At 40.2% G+C, this 27,976-nt stretch overlaps 1 protein-coding gene and 2 non-coding genes across 19 annotated transcripts in view; all 3 read right to left on the bottom strand.

Annotated features, from left to right (window-relative positions):
* NAP1L4 (nucleosome assembly protein 1 like 4) overlaps positions 1–27,976 on the bottom strand; it is a 61,957-nt gene that overhangs the window by 11,989 nt on the left and 21,992 nt on the right. For 15 of the 17 annotated variants that reach the window (XM_065594707.1, XM_065594712.1, XM_008172941.4 and 12 more), the window contains 8 exons: positions 26,093–26,234; positions 23,475–23,561; positions 18,738–18,875; positions 17,876–17,947; positions 11,477–11,616; positions 6,936–7,081; positions 1,617–1,639; positions 1,109–1,228 (listed from right to left, as the gene is read on the bottom strand). In XM_065594707.1, the coding sequence (XP_065450779.1) occupies positions 1,109–1,228; positions 1,617–1,639; positions 6,936–7,081; positions 11,477–11,616; positions 17,876–17,947; positions 18,738–18,875; positions 23,475–23,561; positions 26,093–26,234 (868 nt within the window). The remainder of the gene's footprint in view (positions 1–1,108; positions 1,229–1,616; positions 1,640–6,935; positions 7,082–11,476; positions 11,617–17,875; positions 17,948–18,737; positions 18,876–23,474; positions 23,562–26,092; positions 26,235–27,976) is intronic. The other 2 variants (XR_010600952.1, XR_010600951.1) reach the window with 1 other exon arrangement.
* On the bottom strand, positions 14,487–14,607 carry LOC112060234 (small nucleolar RNA SNORA54). Its single transcript, XR_002889549.1, has one exon. It is a non-coding gene; the product is annotated as a small nucleolar RNA SNORA54 (small nucleolar RNA).
* Positions 21,736–21,865, bottom strand: LOC112060235 (small nucleolar RNA SNORA54). The gene has a single exon (XR_002889550.1). It is a non-coding gene; the product is annotated as a small nucleolar RNA SNORA54 (small nucleolar RNA).

Below are 27,976 nucleotides of genomic sequence, written 5' to 3' on the forward strand. Positions count from 1 at the left end.
AATGCTGCCTCCATGACAACTGCCATTTAATCTTATATCAGGAAAAAGGGCGACACCAAATCCTGGAATATAGCTTTTCAGACATGTGTCTACTAGTCAGATGTGCAGTTTCAATCACAACTTGCCTCAGCTCAGCAAGACAGTGACTGGGGTATAATCATTAGAAATTATATAGACAGAATACAAGTTTAAGTAAAGGAGGAGCCACAAGCCCTACTTTTAATTTACAAATTGAACTCACGGAATAAATACAAATAATGAATATGCTTCTTGGATAATGTATATTTTTTAACAAACTGAACATTCAAGCAGCATTAAGGAGAAACTTAAGAGCAAGAAATTTACAAATAAAGGATGCTATTACCATCTTATGACTAGTATATTTATACTAGTGCAAGTTTAAGCAGTATACTGGTGTTCTTATCTGCTGCATTCATCAGGGTACTCAGCATAAGTGATTTTACATTGTTTTTTAATTTGGCTTTGTTTGAAGACAAGATACTACAAAAAAATTTCTCATTTCAAAGCGGTATTTAAAATTATTTGCCTACCAAACTGGTAAAGGCAATATAGTTTAGAAATACACACATCTTTAAAGAAAAAGGCCAATCCTTCCTTAGTCCAGAAGCCTTCTCTTCTGCCTCGAGCTAGTGTTTTAAATGCTGCATCTCCTGTTTCCTCCAAAAAAAATGTGTGAAGTTGCCCACTCAAGGAAACCAAATTCTAGATGCTATATTGCTTCAGACGTCCAATCAAATGTGCAGCTACAGCTCAGCAAGCACAGTCATGGCCAGGTTCAGTTCTGTGGGCTACAATAATAAAGATACAGTGGTTGTTGCCTTGTCCAAAAGAACCCTCTCTACCTGATTTCAGAAGTCCTAGGCAGTCAATGGAAGGTTAAAAAAAAAAAAAGTGCAATGTGACCCTATTCAGCACGTTATCTCAGTGTATTCTGATAAGTAATTTATTCCCATGCAAAGAAAAACCAGTTCTGCTTTTTCATTTATTTCACTTGAGAAAGTAATGGTATTTACTATTTCAGTCACAAGAATAATAGGCAGCTTTTATGTAGAGAAAGACATACAAGATAGGTGAGCAATATACATACGTTATCATCATCCTCTATTGCTTCCCCAGTGAAATAAAGCACAGCACGAGGGACTATCCTTTCACGGAAGAAGTGCCCAATTTCAAAGTCTGTAGCTAAAGTAAACTCTGAATCTTCATCCTGTAAAGCAAGTCAATCGGATTTTAGAGAATTACTACTGGAAATGCAACACTGTGCAGATATAATGCTGTTCATCATGGTTCAGTGATATCCTGTGGCCAACCTGATCTCTTACCAAGAAGGGCTGGTGTAATACAGAGATACTGGGGATGAAGTGGAAGAGTCAGAAGTGGAAGAAATGGGCAATTGGGGAAAGTGCTGGGGCCAATGATGAAAGTATGTTATTTTAAAATCAAGCTGTAGCTCAGATTTCTTATTAGGCAAAAGTCAGACTAATGGAGAAATGTGTGTGATCACTGATGTATGCATTTGAGTAAAGCCTAGGAAGGGGAGCTTTAGGACAAAAATATAGTAAAGAGATTTCAAATCTTGTTGAAGTGAGACTTACCAATGACTCTCCATCCCCAGACACTACAAATAGAAAGAGGAAAAAAATTCATGTAACACTGAAAAACCCAGTCCATCTGGTTGTTCAAGCTTGCAGGATGTTCTATGAGAAGTTTTCTATTCATACAAGTATTGTGTGGATTAGTGTTTGTTACATTAGAATTGTAAAGCCTGCAAGTGCTAGGCCCTGTTAGCATTACTGAAAGGAAAACAATTCAGTTTCAGTCTAAGACCTTGCCTATACTACAGAGCTTTGTCAACGAAAGTCGACTTTTGTTGACAAAATAGTGGAGGTGTACACACTACAATGCTCCATCCCGCCGACTAAACTCTCCTGCTTTGCGGACAGATAAGGAAGCAACAAAGGAGGAGCAAGGAGGACATGTTTTGAGAGGTGCTCCAATCCTCACAAGCCGAAAAACAAGAACGCAGAGCGTGGAGAGAGACTTTAAAAGAAAATTATAAAATAGCCAGGCAGGACAGAAAGGAGAGCCAGGAGTGAATTTTAATGGGCCAGGAGCAGATGATAAAATTTATGGAGGAGAAAATGGAGATGTTGAAGTCTTTAATCACACTGCAGGCAGAATTCATGTTTGCTCAGCCCCCCCCCCCCCCCTGCAGCCGATAGAGAACTACTTTCCATGCCCTCCCCAACTCCTCACACATATTCCTTGCAACTTCCCGACCTGTCTCAGTATCCCGTTCACTCCACCCTTTTGGACAGCTTCTCAACTTATAGCAACTACACACAACCATAAAAGCCTATACTGCCCTTCATTTGTTTTTCCCTTCCCACCAAGCCTTTTGTGTGTGTCGTTAATTGGTATTTAATAAAAACACTCTGAAAGATAACCAATCTTTATTTGTCTCCTACACATGGTGGTTGCTGATGGAATTAATACACAGTGGCAATCTGTTCATTTGCTTTGTACAAATCATGGTTAGGAATTATCAAAATTTTCATGCAAGGCAGCAAGTTAAAATATGGCAGAGTGCTGTACAGAAAGACAATATTGGAGCTCTTTGTCAAAATGGTGCCTCAAAGCCTCCCTGATTTGAATAGCCTCCAATTGTGCCCCTCTAACAGCCCTGGTTTCTGGCTGCTCAAAATCAGCTGTCAGGCCATCCACCTCCATGCTACACACCAGAGGAAATTTTTCACCCATAGCCTCACAAACGTTATGGAGTGCACAGCAGGCTGTACTCCTGGGGGAATTCTGCACCAAAAAATGAAAAATTCTGCACACATTTTACAATTCTGCATATTTTGTCAAAACACCACAATATCATCATAACAGTTTCAATTATTTTGGTAATTTATTTCAAAATACCTGTCAGCAAGTATGTCTGTAACAATACAGACAACAAAAAAGCTTCAGGAAATGTTTTTTGACAAATAGATTCCTTACTAGGCATATTAATATAGAATAATTTAATAATTTAAAACTTCAGTACAGAACTGTATTTCCTGCACCCCTCAGAAGCAGTGCAAAGGCTTGGGGGAGTCAGGGGTAACGGAGGAGCTGAGGAAGAGGGAAGTAATTGCTGGGAAGGAGCCTGGGTTGAAGGGTTGTTGGGGATGGGTGGGAAAAGCATGGAATAGGTTTGGGGGGGGAGGGGGGGCAGGAAGGATTGTTAGGGAGCATCCCCAATGCAGACCCTGGCTGACCTCTAGAGTCTCTCCCATTCAGTCAGGCACATCTGCTCCTATCCCCATGTGTCCCAGCCCCCCCTCAGCTAGCCTCCTCCCCTCATATCCATGTGTCTGTGCCCCCACTCAGCCATCCCCCTTGTAGCTCTGCACCCTGCTTCCATGCTGATGATGCTCATTAAAAAAATGTGTTAATTAAATTTTGACGGAACTCCTTGGGGGAGAATAGTAGGTCTCCTGTTCTGTTTTACCCGCATTCTGGCATATATTTCATGTTAAAGCAGTCTCAGATGACCCAGCACATGTTATTTGTTTTAAGACCATTTTCACAGCAGATTTGACAAAATACAAAAGGTGGGACCAATGTGATATTTCTAAAGATTACTACAGCACTCGACCCAAGGTTTAAAAATCTGAAGTGCCTTCCAAAATCTGAGAGGGACAACGTGTGGAGCATGTTTTCAGAAGTCTTAAAAGAGCAACACTCCGATGTGGAAACCAGAGAACATGAACCACCAAAAAAGAAAATCAACCTTCTGCTGGTGGTATCTGACTCAGATGATTAAAGTGAACATACGTTGGTCTGCACAGCTTTGGTTTGTTATCGAGCAGAACCAGTCATCAGCATGAATGCATGTCCCTTGGAATGGTGGTTAAAGCATGAAGGGCCATATGAATCTTTAGAGCATCTGGCACGTAAATAACTTGCGATGCCAGCTACAACAGTGCCATGCAAACGCCTGTTCTCACTTTCAGGTGACATTGTAAACAAGAAGCAGGCAGCATTATCTCCCGTAAATGTAAACAAACTTATTTGTCTTAGCAACTAGCTGAATAAGAAGTAGGACTGAGTGGACTTGTAGGCTCTAAAGTTTTACATTGTTTTGTTTTTGAGTGCAGTTATGTAACAAAACAAAAATCCACATTTGTAAGTTGCACTTTCACAACAAAGACTGCACTACAGGACTTGTATGAGGTGAATTGAAAAATAATATTTCTTTTATCATTTTACAGTGCAAATGTGTAAAAAATATAAAGCGAGCACTGTACAACTTTGTATTCTGTCTTGTAATTGAAATCAATGTATTTGAAAATGTAGAAAAACATCCAAAAATATTTAATTTCAATTTGTATTCTATTGTTTAACAGTGAGATTAAAACTGATTAATCGATTTTTTAAAATCATGATTAGTTTTTTTGAGTTAATTGCGTGAGTTAACTGCAATTAAATTGACAGCCCTAATATATTTACACACAATCCGTGTGTGCAAGTATTTTCTACTCCAAATATGAACTATGTATTATGAATAGGCTTGACAGGATTCAAGTTTAGTTTTCTTTGTATAATTGAAGGTTTTTATTTTTAAGCTCCTCCTCCCCAAATTGTATTGATTTAGATTTTCAGTGGCACAAAATTACAGGGATCAACATCACATAGGAAAATATATATTAAATATCCTTAAAATCAAATGCTAAGAAGTTAAAGCTTTTTTTTTTTTTTACTTTGTCTATTTGTAAATTTCAATCATCAGTGAAAATAAACATTTTCATCAGTTTGTGTGTTTACTATGAAATCCATATGTACTGACAAAAAGCCAATCCAACCCTAATTATGAAAGGCTTGCAGAAACTATACAACATGTGCTGGTGTTTCCAAGGGGGTTAACCAGACAGTTTACAAAAGCAGTCACATCTACCAAAAAAAAAAGCTATGACCATTTTGATCAGTGCATCATCTATGAAGTTCACATGATGAAACACTTCTCAAACTCACATATTTAAAGAGAAGGTTGGAGGTTGCCATCGGAGACCAATCTCAGATGGTTGGACTCCTGTTTACAATCTAGTTAAGTATAGTTTAAAATATTAAAAAGTCTACTTTTTTATACCTTCCAACTTAAGCAGTCTGCGGCATTAGGAGAATGTATGTGAGAATTATCTATACACTGTACTAAGCAAAATGTGTGCCATTTTCTTTGACCTTACAGCTCATCAGTATCAGTTTGCCAGCACCAAGATTTGGGAAGCATTTGAAGAAGTCACATATTTACTCCAGACAGACAGAATACACACTGGTATAACTTGCAGAAGGAATTTCTCTATGCTAACACAGTTCAAACCATCTTGAATGACATATAACAGTATGTAGTGGCCAAACCTGCACCCCAAGCTAAATTCTCTTTGAATCATGATAGCACAAGTGAAACTTAAGTTATCCTAAATGAGCCACTGGGAATACTCCTATCATAGGGAAATCCCCTAGAGATAAAGCCAGTTAGCTCTACACCAGTTGGTCCTGCTCCAGAGGCAAGTTTGGGACATGTGGTGACGTACCTGGAGTGTGTTCCAGCAACCCTGGGGTCAACAAAATGGTCTCCACAGCACCATTCCAGCCAGCATAAGTTTAGCACCTCTGTGGCTTCTCTAAATTGCAACAGAGGCCAATGTGGTCTTTGGATACCCACAGGATCAAAGTAGAAAAGTAACAATGCTAAATCTGCACCACTTTCCAGATTATGGAGCTCTGGCATGCCAAAGAATCTAGCCCACTATATTTATATCCCCAACATCCCAAATCCAGCTACAACTCAGGCAACTTGTGATTGTCTTGTTTGCAGAAAATGGATGTTTATATGAAAATACAATTTTTGGTGGCATTTCTATTTACATCCTACATAATGTGATACACTGATGAAAAGCCCCATATAAGAGTAAGGTATTATTATTACTCCTATTACTACAGAGGTTTCAAGGTCTACAAATAGGTGTTCTAAAATATCAACTAGAGACCAACAAGGAACGAACATAACATATTACACTAAAATTCTTTAAAGATACTGCAATCACAGGTATGTATTTTCTCTCTCTATGGCAGATAAACATAACGGCAGATAAACATAACTGCAGAAACCCCCCTGGTGCAAACAGTGCTTAACCAGAAAAGGGAAAGAGCACAAGGCCTCTTGAAGTCCATTAGCAATTTTGCTTAATTTGGTCAGTTTAGCACTTGGATATAGTGATAGGCACTATAGCAAACCCTAACATAATTACAGTCGTTACATCCTGTTTACCCTGAAGGCTTAACAAGCAAGATCAGTCTATTGAACCAACTGAGACTGGATGTGAAATCTTCACACATTACATCTAGAATAGAAGTATGGAGCCACCTTGTGGTAAAAAGTAAAATATCCTTAAACTAGCAATATTAAAAACATGGGCCAGCCACAATATGCTAACAAAAGGAGTCCTGTCTATACTGTTCTTCTTCAGCTAATAGTTCCCTGTAGAATTAGCTGATTATAGCTAGAGTAACTCATTTAACAGTTATAGTCAAGGCAAAATCTGAGTTTAGTTATTAGCAAATAACCGCTTTTTCGGGCTGATAAATAGCACTTGTTTCAGGCTCCAGATATTTACACTGTCAAAAGTAGAGTGATAACACCCCATCTGTTTCAGTACTCTAAAACTCTCCCAATATAGATCCCACTGCTTAGGAATGATTTAGCCACTCATTTGAAGATGTTTATATGTTACAACAGTCACATCATAAAAGCAGAGTTACAGATAACAGCCTAACTATAGCCCAGGTGAAGAAACTACTTTTATAAAAACAGAGTTTGGGTAACTATGCAAAAATCCAGATATTTTTTGCTGCTCAAACAAGCTTACCTTTTATGGGGCTGAAGAAGTTAAAAAAAGAGTCATTGGGTACTTGTTTGGTAATTGTTCGAACTGTGCCTCGACCCTTGTGTTTCTGCTTCTTCTTGATTGTTTTAACTGTAACATTTTTTCCTTTCTTCCATTCAATAGTACACCTAAAGACAGCACAAGGAATAAAGGCTTTAATGCAAAGAGACATTTGGGGGGAGGAGAGGAAACAAGGCATTTAGTGCAATAAAAAAAAAATCAAGGCAGATTGTTTGCAGTTCTAGATAATTGAGACTGCTTTACAAAATGCTAAACCTATTTTGAACATATTGAACTTATTAATGTTGTAGTTACAAGGACTAATGTTTAATGTACAAACCAATATTTTCTTAAATGCAGGAGCCAAATGATCTGTTAACACCCTTTTGCACAATTCTGTCAATGAAAAGAGGCTATAAACTTTCTGCATCTGGCCAGGTAAGATTTCCTTTTTGTCAGGGAATCCCTAGGTGGGGAAGTGGGGACATGGCCAGTGTCACTATGCTCCTGGCACATCCTCTTTGAGCTGCAGGCAGCCAAGCATAAATTAAAAGACAGTTCAATATCTGCTAATACCAGGGATCAGAGTAGTCCCAATACCCTAAGAATCAGGGAACTGTGAAGGAGAGACAGCCATCTTTACAGTCCCCTGCCTAGTCGTGTGCAGAGCACAGCTTGGACTAAACGACCAAAGAATTGAACCCAACATATGCTAAACAAGAAACTGCTTGCTGTTCAGGTCCTTGCTGCCAGAATGTCACCTGACTTGGTTCTCACTGCGCCTCAACTGAGAGACTATATCTAGACAAAGTTTAGTCATTACTACTGGTGCCACTGAATGAGCTGCAGCGTAAAAAGTTCTGTCCTAACTGAAACAAACCCTTCATTAGAGGAGGCTGCTTGACACACTCAACCAACAGTTCAGTGGCCAAAAACATCTTGTTCCACAGATGATGTCTCAGAACAATTTGATAATTAGCTATTACATGGATGGGGTCAATGAACAATTGATTTCTTGCTCTACTGATCCCAGTAACTAAGCATGGGATCCATGAATGTACTTAAGCACCTAAACCCCTGACTTTTGCTATGTCTACACTACCGTGGTAAGTCAACTTAAGTTCAGCTACGTTATTCTCGTAGCTGGAGTAGTGAGAGTCGATGTAGCTTAGAGAACAGGAGTACTTGTGGCACCTTAGAGACTAAAATTTATTTGAGCATAAGCTTTCGTGGGCTACAGCCCACTTCTTTGGATACATATAGAGTGGAACATATATTGAGGATATATATATATATGTGTGTGTGTGTGTGTGTGTGTGTGTGTGTGTGTGTGTGATATATATATATATATATATATATATATATATATATATATATATATCTCACACACACACACACACACACAGAAAGCATGAACAGGTGGGAGTTGTTTTACCAACTCTGAGAGGCCAATTAAGTAAGAGAAAAAAAAACTTTTGAAGTGTTACTCAAGATAGCCCGGTACAGACAGTTTGATAAGAAGTGTGAGAATACTTACAAGGGGAGATAGATTCAATGTTTGTAATGGCTCAGCCATTCCCAGTCCTTATTCAATCCTGAGTTGATTGTATCTAGTTTGCATATCAATTCCAGCTCAGCAGTCTCTCGTTGGAGTCTGTTTTTGAAGTTTTTCTGTTGCAAGATAGCCACCCGCAGGTCTGTCATTGAATGGCCTGACAGGTTAAAGTGTTCTCCCACTGGTTTTTGAGTATTATGATTCCTGATGTCAGATTTGTGTCCATTAATTCTTTTGCGTAGAGACTGTCCGGTTTGGCCAATGTACATGGCAGAGGGGCATTGCTGGCACATGATGGCATATATCACATTGGTAGATGTGCAGGTGAACGAGCCCCTGATGGTATGGCTGATGTGATTAGGTCCTATGATGATGTCACTTGAATAGATATGTGGACAGAGTTGGCATCGGGCTTTGTTACAAGGATAGGTTCCTGGGTCAGTGTTTTTGTTCAGGGATGTGTGGTTGCTGGTGAGTATTTGCTTTAGGTTGGGGGGTTGTCTGTAAGCGAGGACAGGTCTGTCTCCCAAGATCTGTGAGAGTAAAGGATCATCTTTCAGGATAGGTTGTAGATCTCTGATGATGCGCTAGAGAGGTTTTAGTTGGGGGCTGAAGGTGACAGCTAGTGGTGTTCTGTTATTTTCTTTGTTGGGCCTGTCTTGTAGGAGGTGACTTCTGGGTACTCGTCTGGCTCTGTCAATCTGTTTTTTCACTTCAGCAGGTGGGTACTGTACTTTTAAGAATGCTTGATAGAGATCTTGTAGATGCTTGTCTCTATCTGAGGGATTGGAGCAAATGCGGTTATATCTTAGAGCTTGGCTGTAGACAATGGATCGTGTGGTGTGCCCTGGATGGAAGCTGGAGGCATGTAGGTAAGTGTAGTGGTCAGTAGTTTCCGGTATAGGGTGCTATTTATGTGACCATCGCTTATTAGCACAGTATTGTCCAGGAAATGGACCGCTTGTGTGGACTGATCTAGGCTGAGGTTGATGGTGGGATGGAAATTATTGAAATCACGGTGGAATTCCTCAAGGGCTTCTTTTCCATGGGTCCAGATGATGAAGATGTCATCAATGTAGCGCAAGTAGAGTAGGGGCGTTAGGGGACGAGATCTAAGGAAGCGTTGTTCTACTGTGGTATCTACACTGCACTGGGTCGATTGGAGACGTAAGTCGACAGGAGAGCCTTACACTCCCCTTCGTTCCCAGTGGAGTACTGGAGTCGACTGGAGAGTGCTCTGCCGTCGATTTAGCAGGTCTTCACTAGACCCACTAAGTTAACCCCCAGTGCATCGATCACAGCAGCACTGATCCCTAGGTAGTGTAGACATAGCCTTAGACACCTAGTCTCCCACCAAGTTCCAGTTTTGGCTCCACTGAGATCCACAAAACTGCCATCAAATCCTGTAGGCACCTAAGCTGATTCAGTGCCTATGTTTTTCAGAGTCAAAAGTTTCCTACTGCATGTATTCCTGCCTGTGAGCATGCACGCTGCTGTCTTCCTTTAGGTATCCAGACACCCGTCTCCCACCTAAGTCCCAGAATGATTCACAGACAGGGGAAGACAGGTGTTCAGTTGCTTAAGTCATGTGTAGGGCCTGATCCAGTAGGCAAGTTCAGATGTCACCTACCAGATTGGGCCCCATTCAAAATCCAGCTGCAGGATGACGAGGAGGGAGTGGTGCCCCCTTATAACTTTTAGGTTAGCAGATAAGAGCACTCACCTGGGATGTGAGAGACCCACTTCAATTCCCCACTTTCTACCAGAGTGGGAAAAAGGATCTGAAAAGAGGGGTCTCCCACCTCTCACGAGAGTGCTCTAGCCATTGAGCTACGAGATATTCTGATATGACACAGCTTCCTGTTGAAGATGTTGCACTCTGAATAAATAATGAAAGAGTAGTTGGAGCCAGGGGCCTGGACCCTGGATCTTCCACCTCCCATGTAGATGCCCTAACCACTGGCATAAAGTGTCCCTCCTACTTTCTCTTAATTTTCACCAGGGAACCCTTCATCAACTGTTTCCAAATACAATGTTTGCTTGCAATATTCTGAACACTTGAGGCACATTGGCAGGGTGCCTTGGTTTCAGCACACTTGTCAACATACCTCAATCTTCCAGGGACCATCTCAAAGAAGACTCCGAGGATAGCTCATATACATGACTAGGTTTGGACGGATTACATTTTTATTGGTAAATGTCAATTTTGCCACGCACACAAACCGACAAAAAAAAAATATTGTCAATGATAACAAATTTACAGATAGCCAAAGAAAGAAAATGCTGCTTGAGAACTCAGAGTTGGACTTAAGGATTTTTAATTTGTGTATTTTGACACTGATGTTAATTTTTGCATTAATGGTTACAAAGCTTTAACTTTTTGAACCTCAGCATATACTGTCGTTAACTTATTGTCTGGCCCCCCACATTGTCTGATTCCCCCCCCATAATTTCCAACAACCAAAAATTTAAATTCATAAGAATCAGGAAAAGATGCTTAAAAATAAATAGTAATATCCAATTTTTTTTTAAATATATAAAAATCAAATTCTGCCAGGCCTACAAGTGACTATTGAAATTTTTTTTGCTGAACTTCAAAAATGCTAATTTAATGCCAATTGTGATGGTACGGTTTTGAGGCAGGCAAATGCCCAATAAGGACTAGACTGAGACCAGCCATTAACTTTGAACCAAAACAACTTTTAGCCTCTACCTACCTGGACTGAATTTGAAAGATTTGTATCCTCACTACTAATCCCTTGAACTGGAGAGGCAGTTTTAAATGCATATTATATTCCATCTGCACAGAATAAAACTGTTAGAGTTCACCATCTATACTACCAGCTTCATGCTTTCATCCACAAGACTTTTTCCTAGTATCAACCATTACCAAGATAAAGAAAATAGAGTCCTGGAGAATACAGACTAGAAGCTCCAAAAATATTTTTAAAACACAGATTTTCCTTACCCCTCACAATCAACTATTTCAGGGCCTTCAAATGAAAAGGGATCAGTCTTGTCTGGCTCTGACTTCATCTTGTAGGTTTTTGTCAGGACTGAATTAGTAAAGTAGTCATTGGGCTCGAAGTGGAACTCTAATGAGAAAGACTAAAAGAAAGTTCCATTATTGTTTTAAATTATACCTGATTTAACAAACAAACAAACCCACCCACCCAGTAGGACGACCAAATTCTGAACAAATACAGGTAAGAGGAAATTGAAAGAGCCTGTGTTAAATACATATCTACTGACTACAGTAATGATTTTTTAAAGTACAATAATTAACAGAAATAGGCTTGGATAATAGTCAAACTACGTCAGTCAAGTTGTTTTAATGAAGCTTTTACAAATTATCTTAATCTCTTATAGCTTTTATTTTAAGTTTGCATTTGAAAGAGACTCAATTTCATTTTATTTTACTGAACTAGGTTTGAAACCAGTTCAAAAGAATGCAGCTAGTCCTTCTGAATCTTTGACATCACACAAGACTAAAGAATTGAATTAACAAATTACAAAAATAGTTTAAGATTCTAAATTACACCACCACATGGGAAGACTTAAAGTTAAATTTAATGGAGTACACTCTACCAAGGCCTGGATTCAATCTTCAATGCTCATCTGGCAAGAGCTGGTGACTTTACACATTCTGTTAATGGTTTAGAATCTTAACAGTGAACTGAATTGCTTCTTTAAAGTTAGTTTTTCTTCCTCATGGCATCTACAAATGTTTAGTGGAAGTCTTCACTTTAGCATTTCTTAAGATTCTTAGGTGTTCTGTGTCAACATATAATTTAAATAAAATTAAAGGGTGGAAGTATTGCTGATTTTTAACGTTTACCCGAAAAATATGCATTGTCTCATCATTAAGTTACTGAAAAATAAATAACAAAGTTTCCATAGGAAACATGCAAGCTCCTGTACAAAACACAATTTTTAAACTTGCATAGCTTTCTAGAGCCAAAACGTACAAGGCTATGCAATTCAAAATTAAACATGCACCAGTTTAGAAACTTAAACAACTTTATTTTTAATTATGCATGAGCAAAAAGGCATCTGAACCTTTCTTCCTCACATTCAGGTAATTCAGAAGAGCTAATATATTTAAAACTTTATCTAAAGATACCTCTGCAATTCCTCCTCTTGCACAGGTGCTCTGGGGAAGGGCTATAAGATTGGCAGTTTTGGAGATGGGGAGAGTGCTTTTGGGAAGGCCGGGCTCCATGCTCTAGGTTAAGCCCAAGAGTTGATAGTTTACTTTCCATGGAAGCTTTTCCTCCTCAACCATGTCACAACATTCAGATCAAGTTATAAGCTCCCCTTTTAAAAAGCAAGCTAGTATAGTTCTTTGAAGATCTGAAGAGTCCTTTTTTCTCTCCACACTCTAGCATGTCTGCTGCATTTCCAGGATCATCCTTTTAGCCAGATAACTGAATTAGGCTCCCACTGGCACCAGCTAGTTGTTCATTTGCTAGCGTTGTTAATACATACAAAGGCTGCTGGGGGGGGGGGGGGGGGGGGGGAAGAGAGAAGAAATGCAGCAACCTTGCTAGACATGGGGAGGATAGAAAGGGGGACTAGAAACTGAACAGAGCTCCACTAGTTATTTTTGTACTTACGGTGGTTATACTTTGATCCTCTAACAACAACAGGGGGTTGCATCTTACTGAGTTTGTAAAACTAAAAAGGTGAGGGGGAGACTTGTAAACGCTGTAGAATTTATACAAACTCAACCTGGGCTCTGAAAGTCAAACTTGACTATCTGTTACTAGTGATGACTAGAGCTGGGCAAAAAAAGTGTTGACAAGTAGTAAACTTGCCAGGAAATTCCTTGTTTGGCGGTGGGGGAGGGGGATACAAACAATCCACAAATTCAGGTTGAATTCATTTAATAGTTGTGGCTGAAAAAAATGGGAATGAAGGAATGGAATCTTTAAAAAAAACCTGTTCATTTTGAAATAAAACATTTTTGTATTTTATTTAGAAATGTAATTAATTTTTAAAAAATTGAAATAAACACCTATATAACCCCACTGAATGCAACTCATGTTACACAGGATAACTGATGGCCATCATTTGGCTGGCAAAATCTTTTCTATAGTTGATTTGTGAAAACATCTGCAGGGCTGGCAGTGTCGTACAACTAGAAGCAGATCTGAAATGGAATTAGACAACAACGGAATGCCAACACCCTTCCCTCCCCCAGAAAAGAAGTTAATTCTGTAATATTGTTCTGAAAACTAAGAAAGCCAGATATATAAAAAAATAAGAATGAAGTTAGAGCAATACTATTTTGTATGGCATCATTACATCTCTCTTCAGGATGATAGCTCAGAGCAATATATTAAATGCTCTTTGGCATGTTTATAGTTTGAAACCTTCTCCAATGTTTGTTTAGAAAACCACTTACTGAAGTGATATTCTGAAAGTGAATCACTGTAGCTTGAGAGCATGGTACCTATAGGATCCTGATAGTTAAGACTGGAAGACAATCTCCACTACAAAATGTGACTAATTTTGCTAAATACAAAAGACTAAGATTTATTGAGGTAATTTGTGGGCAAGATGTATCTAACATATTTAAAATAAACTGAACAGAACAAGTTATAGTATGAACATGACTTCTCAGTATCAAGGTTTGATTATATTCCTTTAAAACTGCTTTTTTTGAACTGCAGCAACTATGCTAAAGTCACATTTGGTCAAAAACAAAAACTAAAATTCCAGATAATTCCATTAATTTGTTAGTTTGCAGCTTATGCCTCTGAAGCAGAGAAACTGTTTTATTAGAATCTGGTAATTCATAACATACTCAGGCAGTGAGTACTTTCTGCAATAAAAAATCCCAAGTACTAAAGTTACACACACAATGCTGTTACTGTTACAAATTGGTGAGTCATTTTTCAGAAAGTCACTATTATAAAAGACCAGAGAGCCGTTTTCCTGTAAAGTGGGTAAGCGTTTCAGTGTCTTTTTATGAAGTTTGTCCCCAAACCTAGAAGAGACATTGAGTTTGTCAGTCTTCTATTATTGGATTTAATGTAGCACTGGAATGGAACCCATTACCAGGAAGATACTGTCAACAGGTTACGAACAGTGCAAAAGGCAAGAAAAGAAATCCATTGGTAAAATCTGACCAGCCCTAAAAACCAAGTGTTATTGCAATTTTGTTTAAGCTATTTTAAACCACAGAAAATTAAGCTGAGTGACAGTATGACATTATCTGCAGAACAGAATAGTTATTAACATTCTCTGAACTACACTTCAAGAAGTTTTATTTGGATAAACATATGAGAACCCTTTAAACCGTTGTCTAGTTTGCTTCTGTGCTCAAACACAACCCACCAACTTTGTGATCTTGTGGTTGTATCTTAAGTTGGCAGGCAACAGATCATTGTGCATGTGGTATTGTATGCCCCTTTGTGACAAACTCACTCTTACTTGAGATGCATCTTGGACCATTCTCCCTGCTTTGAGAGCACTTTAAGTCTCTCACTAAAGTTATTACCATTGTCTGCCTCAATTACTGCTCCTTTCTTTATATTTTACTCCCTCAATTAGTTTGAGTTATTGTTTTATTTTACAGAGCCTGGGGCACCTCACAGAAGGAAGTTTGGGAAGAAATACTACGTCAAATTATTCTCCAACTCTTTTAATCATTAAAGCTTTCAGGAAACTCCATCTTTTTTCCTACTTGTCCTGCAGCGAAGTCTGGTGTGTACACATACCTTTTATCATGAACAACTGCACTGTCACAACACTCAATATAAATAGTCACACAACAAAGTGTGACTAGAGGCTGTGAGTAGAAGTTAAAATATTTTTGAGGAAAAAAAATTACAGACTACAGTCAGTTTGCATGGATTTAAAAACCCAATTGAGTAATTTATTGGACAAACATCCCAGTGTAGCATTTTCAAACCACAGTAATGTATTAATGCATAAGAATCAGAAAGGAGACGTTTACTCTGTGATAGCTGAGAGAAAACAAGATTACTTGTAAATCTGATTTTTCTAAAAATATTCCGACAGGACCCCTGGTCTCAGCTACCTAACAAAACACTGCCAGCTCTAAGCTCTTAAGGTTTTTTCTATTTAAGAGCAGTGATAATAAGTGGAGCATTTTCAAGGCCCTCTACTGGCCAGCCTGAGCTAGCATGAGTTTGACCATTACCCTTAGAACACTGTAGTCAGTTTCAGCTCTGCAAGAAGAAAGCTCCCTCCCTGCTATCCATCCCCTTAAAAAAAATAAAAAAATAAAAAAAAAAAGTCTTAAAAACAGGGTTAAGGTGCAAAAACCAACATCATCAGCAAGAGGTCTGAAGGGACATGAGCAAGAATCTTGTCAGAATGATACTTTAAAAAAGCAGTTACAAGGCAAGTACTTTTGCCTTCTCTAAAGAAGATACTCCAGGAATGAAATTCAGAGGGATGGAAAGAAGCTTGAGGGAGGTTGTCGTCTCCTCCACCCCATCGCACAAAAATGTTTTACAACAGACAACAACTATGTCAGCGGTTCTCAAACTGTGGGTCGGGACCTCAAAGTGGGTTGCGAGCTAATTTTAATGGGGTCGCCAGGACTGGCTTACACTTGTTGGGGCCTGGGGCCAAAGCTGAAGACTGAGCACCACTGCCCAGGGCCAAAGCGCATCAGCCCTGGATGACAGGCTCAGGTTATGGGCCCCCGGCCTGGAGCAGAAGACCTCGGGCTTCAGCTTTGGCTCTGGGGCGGTGGGGCTTGGGTGGTCTCAAGCTTCGGTCCCCTCTCCTGGGGTCGCGTAGTAATTTTTGTTGTCAGAAGGGGGTCGCAGTGCAATGAAATTTGAGAACCCCTGAACTAGGCCAATGCAAATAGCGCAACCAGCGATGCCTGAATAGGTATTTTAAAAACTCACACAGAGCAAAGACCTCTCCAAAATTTCCAGGATAACACAGGTAGCCTGAAGAATGTACCAGTTAAAAAAAAAAAAAAAAAAAAAAAAACAGATGTTTTGCCACTTTAAGTAAGGGACACCCTGAAAGAAAAAGGATTCCATAGTACAGGAGTCCAAACAAGTACAAAAACAAGTTATGGGGTGTTAAGGCACCAAAATGGGATTTCCTTATGGAAACTGAATGCAAGCAATTATGTTTTGCAAATGTTGCTGCCTTGCAGATGTCCACGACAAATATCTGAGGCAAGCAGTGCAGGCCACTTTGCTTGATTCAAAAGAGGATTGGCATGACCTACTGTCAAGGCAATCACTTCTATTATAATAAACTGTCTCAAAAATTGTAGCCTTACAGTTGAAGTCCATGAATACTTTCTGGTGTACTTGCCAATACTTTGGCTTCCTGATAAGCTAGATGTTTTAAAGTTCAATCATGATGAGCCAGACATAACTGATTTAAGTTAATTTCTGCAGGTGAGTGCCAAAGGATTCCCTTTGTGTGCTCATTTATAAACTCCACTAGTATTTTAGCTTTTTCCTTGCACAGATAAGATTACACTAGAAGTTTGACAAACTGTAAAAAAAGCGAAGTCAGAGTATGTCTAAACAGCAGCTGGGAGGTATAATTCCCAGCTCAGGTAGACTTAAGGATGGTAGCTCTGCTTGAGCTAGAAATGACAAATAGCAGTGTGGCCATGGAGCCATGGGTGGCAGCTCAGGCAAACCACATAAGTATGAATGCAGGAGGTTGAGTGGGACTACTTAAATAGGCTACTAAACTGCTGTACCACCCAGCTATTTTAGGCACTAGCATGAGCTTAGCTAGTGTGTGTATGTCTATTTGAGCTAGGAATCACTTATCCCAGCTGCTGTGTTGATATTAACTAAGGGTATATTTATCTGGAAAAAAATGTTTCTAAGTGCAGTTAAAAATGAAATCTTTTGTTTAAACTTTCTGTATTTTTGCATCTGTACCATATTTTTCATTACTGTTTTAAAGTAACAGAACTTAAGTCACATTGATTTCCATTTTATTTGGGGAAGGTATAGTTTTTCTAATGTGATGAACAGTACACATGATTCTTTTTGACTAACGTTCACTAATTTGTCCAAGTATTAAATATGGCATAAGTAGCTGTTTCAATTTTTCAATATAAAAAATTAGTTCACTCTTTTAAACCTAAGTAAAGGGGAACAAGAGGAGGTAGAATAGAGTTGAAGGTGATGATAAAGATTGGCTAGAGTACAAGACAATAAAGGACTAGAAAAACAACTAAAAATCTGTGCTAAGAACCTGAAGCTTGGAATCTTTGGTCAGAACAGTACGCCCCATATTTTCACACTGATGGTTGTAGGCAGGGAGGGATCAATAACATTTTGAACCATTGCCCATCACTACTGTGTACTATTTAAAAAAAAAATTTTCAGACAATACTTACCATAGGCTGTCCAGGTTCAGAAAATTTCACTTTAATATCCTGCAGGTGTTTTAAGATTGGTTCATCATATTCCTAAACAGAAAGGAAAAAAGTTTGAACAGGCAGTTCAAATTTCAAAAAGCAAAATTTTCATCTAAACTTGCTCACTTCAGAGCAGTGAGCTATGTAGAACCTAATAATTTGATCACAAGTTCATGATAAATTTGAAATTCAGATCCAAGTTCTTTGAAATTACTTTAAAACTGTCACTTGCCAAATTCTCGTTTGTTGAAATCTGTCATCTTATCTTTGAAGTTAAAGTTGCCATCTCTTGGGGTAGCATGTGACTGAAAATTAAACTTCTTGGAAGATGAAAACTCCAATTACTACTTCCACTACTAAGCAGAGGCATGATGTGACAGATGTATAAAAATGACTAGTTTTAGGGGATTATTCCAAAATATTAACAGAAAGTTAATAGGATAAATTGTATAAGGGCAGAATGCAACAAAATGTAGCAAATATAGAAGTCCAGTCCAATACAGATACAGCCAGTTTAAGTACTTGCTCAAGATATCCTTAAATTATACAACTACCTAAACAAAATAAAGTGGCAAAAAGTAGAATGTGAATATATGCGCTAATGGATGCAGAACTAATTGCAATACCAGTTTCCAGACCGCTTAGATCTTATTTATCAAAAACTTTCACTTAGTAACAAGCAAACTACAAACTATCTTCAAGTGTTTTATTTGACAAAGACCAGGTAAAGGATTCTCAAGAACTGCAAGCTCTTGGTTACTCACATCTTCCTCAAGTTTCATCTAGTAATTGGGAGAAAAAAAGCAGGTGAAGTTAGCTTTTTCAAATGGAATTAGCTTACCTGTACTAATTCACTTAGCATATCTACATTTCTAAAGATTGTAAACCAGAAGTCTGGAATTCCTTTGGGATTTGACTCTTCTGTTGCAGCTGCTGCTGCTTCTTTCTCTTCTATTACTACTTTGTTTTTGAGGTCTCCCTATGAAGTAAACATAGAAATGTTTAAGAAAAGCACAAACTTCATAATTAAGAGCCTTCCTCACTTAGTATAAAAAGTACAGTAGAACCTCAGAGTTATGACTACCAGAGTTACGAACTGACCAGTCAATCACACAACTCATTTGGAACCAAAAGTAAGCAATCAGGCAGCAGCGCACGCACACAGTGTGCAGGAAATATAGTACAGTACTGTTTTAAACAAACTACTAAGAAAGAAAAGGGAAAGCAGCATTTTTCTTCTGCATAGTAAAGTTTCAAAGGTGTATTAAATCAATGTTTAGTTGTAAACTTTTCAAAGAACTATAATGTTTTTTGTTCAGAGCTACGAACATTTCAGAGTTACGAACAACCTCCATTCCCGAGGTGTTTGTAACTGAGGTCCTATTGTAGATGTTTAAAATGCTGTCAGATTCCTGAAAATTGTGACTTGAAAGTTCATGCTTAGAGATGGTTTTAAACCAAGATAGTCAATTCCACTTACAAATCAAGTCAAACAGATTCAAAGTTGATTTACAACTGTATTTCCATATTTGTAAATTTTAAAGTACGTACAACTGCTGCTGGTTTGGTACTAGTTTAAAGTGCTTTCAATTGCCATGGAATTCTTGACTACAAGATACAAACAGATAACTTTCCAATTTCATTTGTTATACTTCGGTTTTTTTTAAATACACTAAAATAATAAAACCTAAAGGTACATGTCTAAATTAAGTAGATGTACACCTCTACCCCGATATAATACTGTCCTCAGGAGCCAAAAAATCTTACCGTGTTATGGGTGAAACCGTGTTATATCGAACTTGCTTTGATCCGCTGGAGCGTGCAGTTCCTCCCTCCCTCCCCCCTCAGAGCGCTGCTTTACCGTGTTATATCTAAATTAGTGTTATATCGGGTCGCGTTATATCGGGGTAGAGGTGTAGATGTACACCTCTACCCAGATACAAGGTGGTCCGATATAACACGGTAAAGCAGTGCTCCGGGGGATGAGGCTGCTTTACCTCATTATATCTGAATTTGTGTTACCGCAAGTGATTCCCTGTGCACTGCCCTGTTACTTGCTGGGCCCTCCCCCGAGGCGCCCCCCCGCCCCAGCTCACCGCCACTCCGCCTCCTCCCACGAGTGCGCCGCAGCAAGTAACAGGGGGCGGGGGGGGGGTGCAGAGGAACCGCTCCAGCTCCCCCCCTCCCCGGCCTGGCGCGCCAATCAGCTGTTTTGTGCGGCAAGCCTGGGAGGGAGGAGAAGCATGCTTGTGGGAGGAGGAGGTGGTGAGCTGGGGCGGGGAGGGGTTCCTCTATGCCCCCCGCTACTTGCTGCATCCCCTCTGCCCCAGCTCACCTCTGCCTCCTCCTCCTCCTCCCACGAACGCGCCGCTCAGCTCCGCTTCTCCTCCCTCCCAGGCTTGCTGCCCAAAACAGCTAATTGGCGTGCCAAGCCGGGGGGGGGGGGGGGGGAAGAGGGCGGCGCTTCAGCGCACTTGTGGGAGGAGGTGAGCGGGGGAGCGCATGGGGAGGGCTGCAGCAAGTAACAGGGGGGTGCAGAGGAACCGCTCCAGCTCATCTTCGCCTCCTCCCCTGAGCGCACCGCTCCACTTCCCCCTACCCTCCCCCCCCCCAGGCTTGCTGGGCCAAACAGCTGATTGGAGTGGCAAGCTGGGGGGGGGGGGGGGTGTGAATGGGGGGGGGGGTAGAAGCTGGGGCGCAGAGCGGTAAAAGCAGTTCCTCTCCCTACCCCAATGTAACGCGGTCTCACCTAGAACACAGATTTTTTGGCTCCTGAGAACCAATATTGGGGTAGAGGTGTACTGTTCTACAGGGCAAGAAAGAGACCAATCCTCTGTTTCTCATTTTCACTGTGCTCTATCTAAAATTTAAATTGGTAGCATGTGGGGCAGAGACAGTCTTTCCAAGTCTTCTAGGAAACATCTGGCAAATTTATGTCTGATGTAATAATGAAAAGTACCTACAGAATATGCTGTCCGGGTTCTTCTCTTTGGGGCACAGAAAGCTGCTTGTTGTATGTGAAGAAAAAAATTAATACAGAACTAAAATTCAGCATGGGATTGTGCTAATACATGTCCCTGCTACTATGTCCTCATCCAACAACGCAGCAAATCCAGTTCTTGATCATGAAGAATTCTGCTGCTTTGCAGTAGCAAAGGTAGCATCACCAGAAGCTCTTAGAATTGCCTCCAACAATATCTGCTATTTGAGTGATGAGTCAAGAGCAGGGAACAGCAATTTATTACATTTACCAAAGGATCATGTTTGGGCAATATTTACAGCAGTTCATAAGATTAATTGAACTTGTGTATATACATAAGAATAGGTAAACAGGAAGTCTCAGAAAGCATTACAAACTTCAATTGCTTAAGGACTGCTGGAAGTTACCAAAAAATGGTCCTCAACACATGCCAGTAACTTCATAAACTGTTGCCACTCATCCCATAGATTTAGAAACCTTGTCATGTGTGCCTGTGGTAGTACTGTGGATTACCATCAAATACAATGACTAGTAAATATAGAATGAGGGTAGTATTAATTTTGCACAGAGATAAGAATGACTAAAGAAAATGGAGAACAAGTCAGGAAGAAAGGAAAAAGTGTGTGTGTATTTTATATAAATAGAGAGAGAGTCCTTAAAACTCATTAAATATAAATGGAATGTGCTGAAGCTATAGAAGGCCCTTCTTAAAACTCAATATTTTCTACTACACACAGAATATATAAAAAGCATGCTGGGCTGCTGGATCTCTATTGGAATAAAACTTGCTTTACAATACACTTTACCGAAGTCTGAGATATCTATTTGTCAAATCTGTATTCATAGCACTAAACGCTAGTTATGTCCCCCAAAATAAAGAACAGCCAGTCAGTCAGCCAGCCAGCCTTGTATTACTTTGGTGATTTATGTAGCACTGGAATGGAACCCATTAGCAGAAAGATACTGTCAACAGGTTACGAACAGTGCAAACGAAAAGGAACAAACAACCGTTAAACAGTATTGGTTGATGGCAATATACTGGTGTAAAAATTCAGTAAATTTTCAAAATTTAATTTTAAACAGAGAATTTGAGGCCAGAAGTGACCACCATGATCATCCAGCCTGACTTCCTGCACATTGCAGGCTACAGAACCTCACCCATCCACTCCTGTAGAAGGGACATAAATTCTGGATGAGTTACTGAAGTCCTAAAATCTTCATTTAAAGACTTCAAAGTTACAGAGAATCCATCATTTACTCTAGTTCAAACCAGCAAGTGACTAGTGCCCCAAGCTACAGAGGGAGGCAAAAAAAAGTCAAACAAAAAAACCCCAAGGTCTCTTTCAATGTGACCTGGGGAAAAAATTCCTTCCCAAACCCAAATATGACAATATGAACATGTGGCCAAAATCCAGGACAGACACACAGCTGATAAAGTTACCTGCAGTAACTCAGGCCTGGTCTACACTTTGGGGGGGGGGGGGGGGGGGGAAGGAGAAAGAGAGAGATTGACGTATCTTAGATCAACTTACAATCACTTACTTCGTGTCCTCGCGGGGCAGGATCGACAGCCGCCACTCCCCCGTCAACTTTGCTTCCGCCTCTCGCTGAGCTGGAGTTCAGCAGTCAACGAGAGAGCGATTGGGTATCGATTTATCGCATCTACACTACACGCGATAATCAATCCCTGATAGATCGATCGCCACGCACCGAAGCTGCAGGTGGGATTTAAAGGGCTCTTCGCTCCCCGCAACTGCGGGGAGCCCAGAGCCCTTTAAATCCCTGCCGCGGAAGCCAATGCGCTCTGGCACGCCGTACTAGCTCTTGCCGGTATGCCATACTGGACTGGACCGGCTTACTTTCACCTCTGCCTTCAGTCTTAAAACAGATTAAGTTTCCCCCCTCCACAACTCCCTTTACAAGGCTATTCCAGAATTTCGCTCTTCTGATGGTTAGAAACTTTTGTCTAATTTCAAGTCTGATCTTACTGATAGCCAGTTTCTATCCATTTGTTCTTGTGCCAACACTGGCCCTTAACTCCTCTCCCTTCCTGTTGTTTAAGTTAAGTCTTCTTATTTTAGGTATTTTTGCTTAAGTGAAAATTTAAAAGTAAACTGGATTATAATTTTAGAACACTGAATAAAGTTTGGGTTTGTCTGTCTATGTAAACATTTAGTTCACAGCAAGCTAGAGTGAGAATCTATGCCACACTAGCTTCCATGGACCAACTATCTGTGTGGACCCTGCTGACTTGCATTAACCCGTTTGATAATACACTTTGATCTGGTCCTTTTTGAAAAAGGATGATATCAAAGAGAATTGAACTGTTAATACGTCAGCAAGGTCCAGACAGACAGTCCATGGCGGGCTAGAATGGGGTAGATTAAATTCACACCTCAACTTGCCAAGAACTAACTGTTCGTGTGGACAAGTCCTATATGTCATTGTGTTCAGTCCAGGCTTGTGCTTATTACAAGAGTTCTATATGAAATCTAGATTTCAAAGAAATTAGATTTAAGACAGTATCTTTCAGGCTATATAAACAAAATTAGTCCTTTATCAAATTTTCAAACTAATGATTAGCTTGTTTCTACTCACAGCTAGTTTTTCTTCCTCCTCATTTTCACTGTGCCACTCTGACTCTGCATCTGTAGGTTCAGCTTCACCAATGACAAAGTCCCTTCGCTGCACAAGAGAATTATACATTTAAGGGAGAAAAATATTAAAGCAGTAATTAAAGGTTACTCTGAACAATTCCCTGGGCTGCTATAAAAGGCTGGGCAAAATTACTGCCTCTGGCAAAATACAAAAATTGATTCTCTCATAATGACTCCCAGCATGCAAAACAATCCTTAAAAAACCCCAAGGAAAACAATTGACTCACTAATAGGATAGATAAGTATCCCCGATTATTAGGGTAAGAGCATGAAGGTAACAGACAACTTATTAGGGTGATTACAACATGTATTAACAGTAAGTTACAACATAAATGAACTAAACAGAACTAGAGTTACTTATGTTTAAAGTGAAAACAAAAGAGTGGAAGTCACAATTGTCTGTTTTGTACTTTACTACAATTTCAAATAGGTACCACTGAATGTCAGCAAAAATAACTTTTAGCTCACGTACTTTGGCTATAAAAATGGTTCTGTCAAATAGTTCCTACTCTTGTATAGCAGTCAGCATATGTCTGCAAATAAACTACTATAGGAGCACAGCTGTGCTCCTATAACATTTCTGTGAAAATACTACCTATGCTGACGGAAAGGCTTCTCCTGTCAACTTAGCACTGTCTACAATGGGGGTTAGGTTGATTTAACTGCATAGCTCAGAGGTGTTGAATTTTCACACCCCTAGGTCAGTATAACTGTCACTTAATTTCCTAGTACAGACCAGGCATTAATTGCACTTTTCCTAGAGACCCTTACACACCACAGGGGAGCAAAAAAAGTTCTGTACAAAAGAGACAAATCCTCAGCCACAGCAGAGGATCACAGCAATGGAGGAAAGATGGAGACTGCAAAGATGGTATAAAGTTCACTTTTTCACTGGCTCTGCACCAGACAAGTCCTCAACGTAACTTTGGAGTAGCCTAATGGCTGAGTTACACAGGCTGCCACCACGACCAAGAGGCTGAAAATGCAGTCAGAGACCAGCAGGGCTTAGTAAAGCACCAGCCACACACACTTGGCCAGCAGCAAGGAGAGCTAGTGCAAAACCAGTATACTAGCTCTATGTCACCAGAAGATTCCCCTGCATTAGTATGAGCCTCCTTGGGCCAGATTCTGCCAATGCTCCAGAGAAGAGAAACTGTCCCACTATCAAAAACTGCAGTGTTTTTTAGATGGTCAATGTCAGGAAATTCAGAATCACAGGTATCAATTTTAGGAGTTCGCAGCAGGCTACAAATACACTTTTCACATATAAGAAGTTCAATTACAATCCTATCGATTACACAGAAAAATGCATTAGCTATGCAAAGAAAATGAAGACATGAATAGACAGAGGATGAAATTGTCTCCAAAGAGTTCATTATTATTTATATCTAACATGGTGAATGTTAAAGCTAAAATTTAGGTAAGAACCAAGAGTTGACATTAAGAACAAACAATCTGTTGTACTAAAGAATGTTCTCCACCAATTAAAGGAATTCTTCTGTCAAAGAGAAAAAAATCTGTCTACTTTGTGTAGATGTCTACCTTTGAGGAAATGTACACCACCCTCCACCTCCAGAAAGGTTTTTGCTATTTTCTCATTATTGAATGTAAACAAAAGAAAGTGTGACTTATGAATAATATATGAAGATATCTCATAGAACTGGAAGGGACCTCGAAAGGTCATAGAGTCCAGCCCCCTGCCTTCACTAGCAGGACCAAGTACTAATTTTTGCCCCAGATCCCTAAGTGGCCCTCTCAAGGATTGAACTTACAACCCTGGGTTTAGCAGGCCAATGATCATAGCATCAATAGTTTTGTTTGTGTGTTGTGGTTTTTGAAGCAATTTTTAAAGTGAGGAGGCTGGGATCTAGAAAAGTTGCTAAAATGTACTATCTAGTGCAGTTCTAATAAACCCAAGAGCCCAAGTATAGGATACAGACTCACTATATACCTTCTTTTACACCCAGCAACACGTTCAGGAATCTGACAAGGATTTTCCAGATATTGCCTTGTTTTGTTAGCCCGTTTAATTCCTTTGTGAGGTTTTGTTTATTTTGTAATGTATAGTCAACTAGTCCGAGTGCCAGGCCTTGCAGGAAAAGACCTAACGGACTGACTGGTGCTGGAGTAGTGATATCAAGAACATGCTTTGGATATGCTAGTGCATCTGCTATAGATTCTGTAAATGGGGAAACTGTCCATAAGTCTTGGAGTTTTTAATACAATCAGAGGAGTAGAAAAGAATGCTTTACACAGCTCTCCAGCAGTTCCCCTCTTTAGAGTTACAAAAGGAGTAACTAACCCCAGCCTTTATCACTGGAAGTACGGTTTTTACAATATGGAACATCTGATAGGATGAGAAAAGAACAAGGGCTAGAGTTCTAGATTGGTAATCCAAGCTTCTCTTTAAAGCAGCTGTGGGGGGGGGGGGGGAGGGGGAGGAGGGGAGACAGAGAAAGGAGAGAGAATTTGTTTCTATTTTACTCTTCTCTATTTACCTCCAAACAAAGGAAGTTTGAGAAAACAGCAGTTTGGAAAAAATCTTTATAGTCTTCCTACCTTATCGAAGAGAGGTTGATAGAGGGCTGCATATTTTCTCTCTAAATCATGAACTTCTTCATAAAATTTAGCTTCTATATGGGCACACTTCACCTGGAGTTGTTTCAAGGCATCAATTCTTCTTTTTACTGCTTTTGGTAACCTAGAAATAAACAGCTCTGTAAGTCTAGAAAGTTAGCTTCTTCACATCTAATAGTCATTGTGCATTATCCTGATATTATAGCTATACTCTTTAGTCATAGGAAGGTTTGGTTTAGCCATAACACCCCTCCCCCCCCACACGTTCCTTTTTTAATAGGGCATTTAAAAGCTTTATAAGAATCTTTTCTTATCCATGTTGTCCTTGATACTATTATCAGGGGTCTGAAACTCCCGGCCCATGGGCCATCTGCGGCCCAAGAACCTCCCCACTGCAGCCAGCGGAGGAAAGGTGCAGGCAGCCACACTGCTTGCAATGTTCGCTACAGGCACCGCCCCATCTCCCCCCCCCCCCAGCTCCCATCGGCTGGGGGAGAGGGACAGAGATACCATCATTTGTTGCCGGGCACAGTCAGCCATGGAGGCAGCATCACTTTTTTCCCCCACAATGAATACAAACAAGTCAAAATACCGAACACAACTATCTGAAGCACACCTTGCTGCAATCTTGAAGGTTTCAACTGCTCAGTCACTGAGGCCAAACATCAACAAACTGACAGAACTGAAGCGTTGCCAGGTGTCTGGCAAACACTAAAAACTGTGGAGTAGTTGTGGCACCTTAGATTAAAAAATGTATTTGGGCATAAGCTTTCGTGGGTTAAAACCCACGAAAGCTTATGCCCAAATAAATTTGTTAATCGCTAAGGTGCCACAAGTACGCCTCATTGTTTTCGCTGATAGAGACTAACACAGCTGCCCCTCTGAAACTAAACTCCCTGGCAAGCGAAGAATTGTATAACAGTGTGGTATGACAGTTTTTTTTATTTCTAAGAAATTCGAAATAAAAAATACAATATAAAAGTTTTATTTTCTGAACACCATCTTCAGTGACATTATTAGCCCACTGGGAGGATTTGAGGACTGGCACTGACCCTAAGGTAAATTAAGTTTGAGATCCCTGCTATTATCTTCCATCCCCAAACCAGGCGTAGGCAACCTATGGCACACGTGGCAAAGGCGGCACATGAGCTGATTTTCAATGGCACTCACACTGCCCAGGTCCTGGCTACCAGTCCGGGGGGGCTCTGCATTTTAATTTAATTTTAAATGAAGCTTAAACATTTTAAAAACTTTATTTACTTTACATACAACAATTTAGTTATACATTATAGACTTATAGAAAGAGACCTTCTAAAAACATTAAAATGTATGGCTGGCACGCAAAATCTTAAATTAGAGTGAATCAATTAAGACTCGGCACACTACCACTTCTGAAAGGCTGCCGACCCTTGCCCTAGACCAGGGGTCGGCAACATTTGGCACGCAGCTCGCCAGGGTAAGCACCCTGGCAGGCCGGGCCAGGGTATTTACCTGCTGACACGGCAGGTTCAGCTGATCGCGGACCCCACTCGCAGCGGTTCGCCGTCCCGGGCCAATGGGAGTGGCGCGAAGCGGCGCGGGCGAGGGATGTGCTAGCCACGGCTTCCCGCCGCCCCCATTGGTCTGGGACAGCGAACCGCGGCCAGTGGGGGCCGCGATCAGCCGAACCTGCTGCATCAGCAGGTAAATAAACTGGCCCGGCCCGCAAGGGTGCTTACCCTGGCAAGCTGCGTGCCAAACGTTGCCGACCCCTGCCCTAGACCATCAGCCTCCCCTATATTTCAGATGGCAGAAAGTAACTTCTTTTTTTTACATCTAAATTTGTGCAATTACAATTATGTCGACCCTTCTATGGAAAAGAATTGT

Source organism: Chrysemys picta, chromosome 4, assembly GCF_011386835.1.
Source record: "Chrysemys picta bellii isolate R12L10 chromosome 4, ASM1138683v2, whole genome shotgun sequence".
Classification (NCBI taxonomy): domain Eukaryota; kingdom Metazoa; phylum Chordata; order Testudines; family Emydidae; genus Chrysemys; species Chrysemys picta.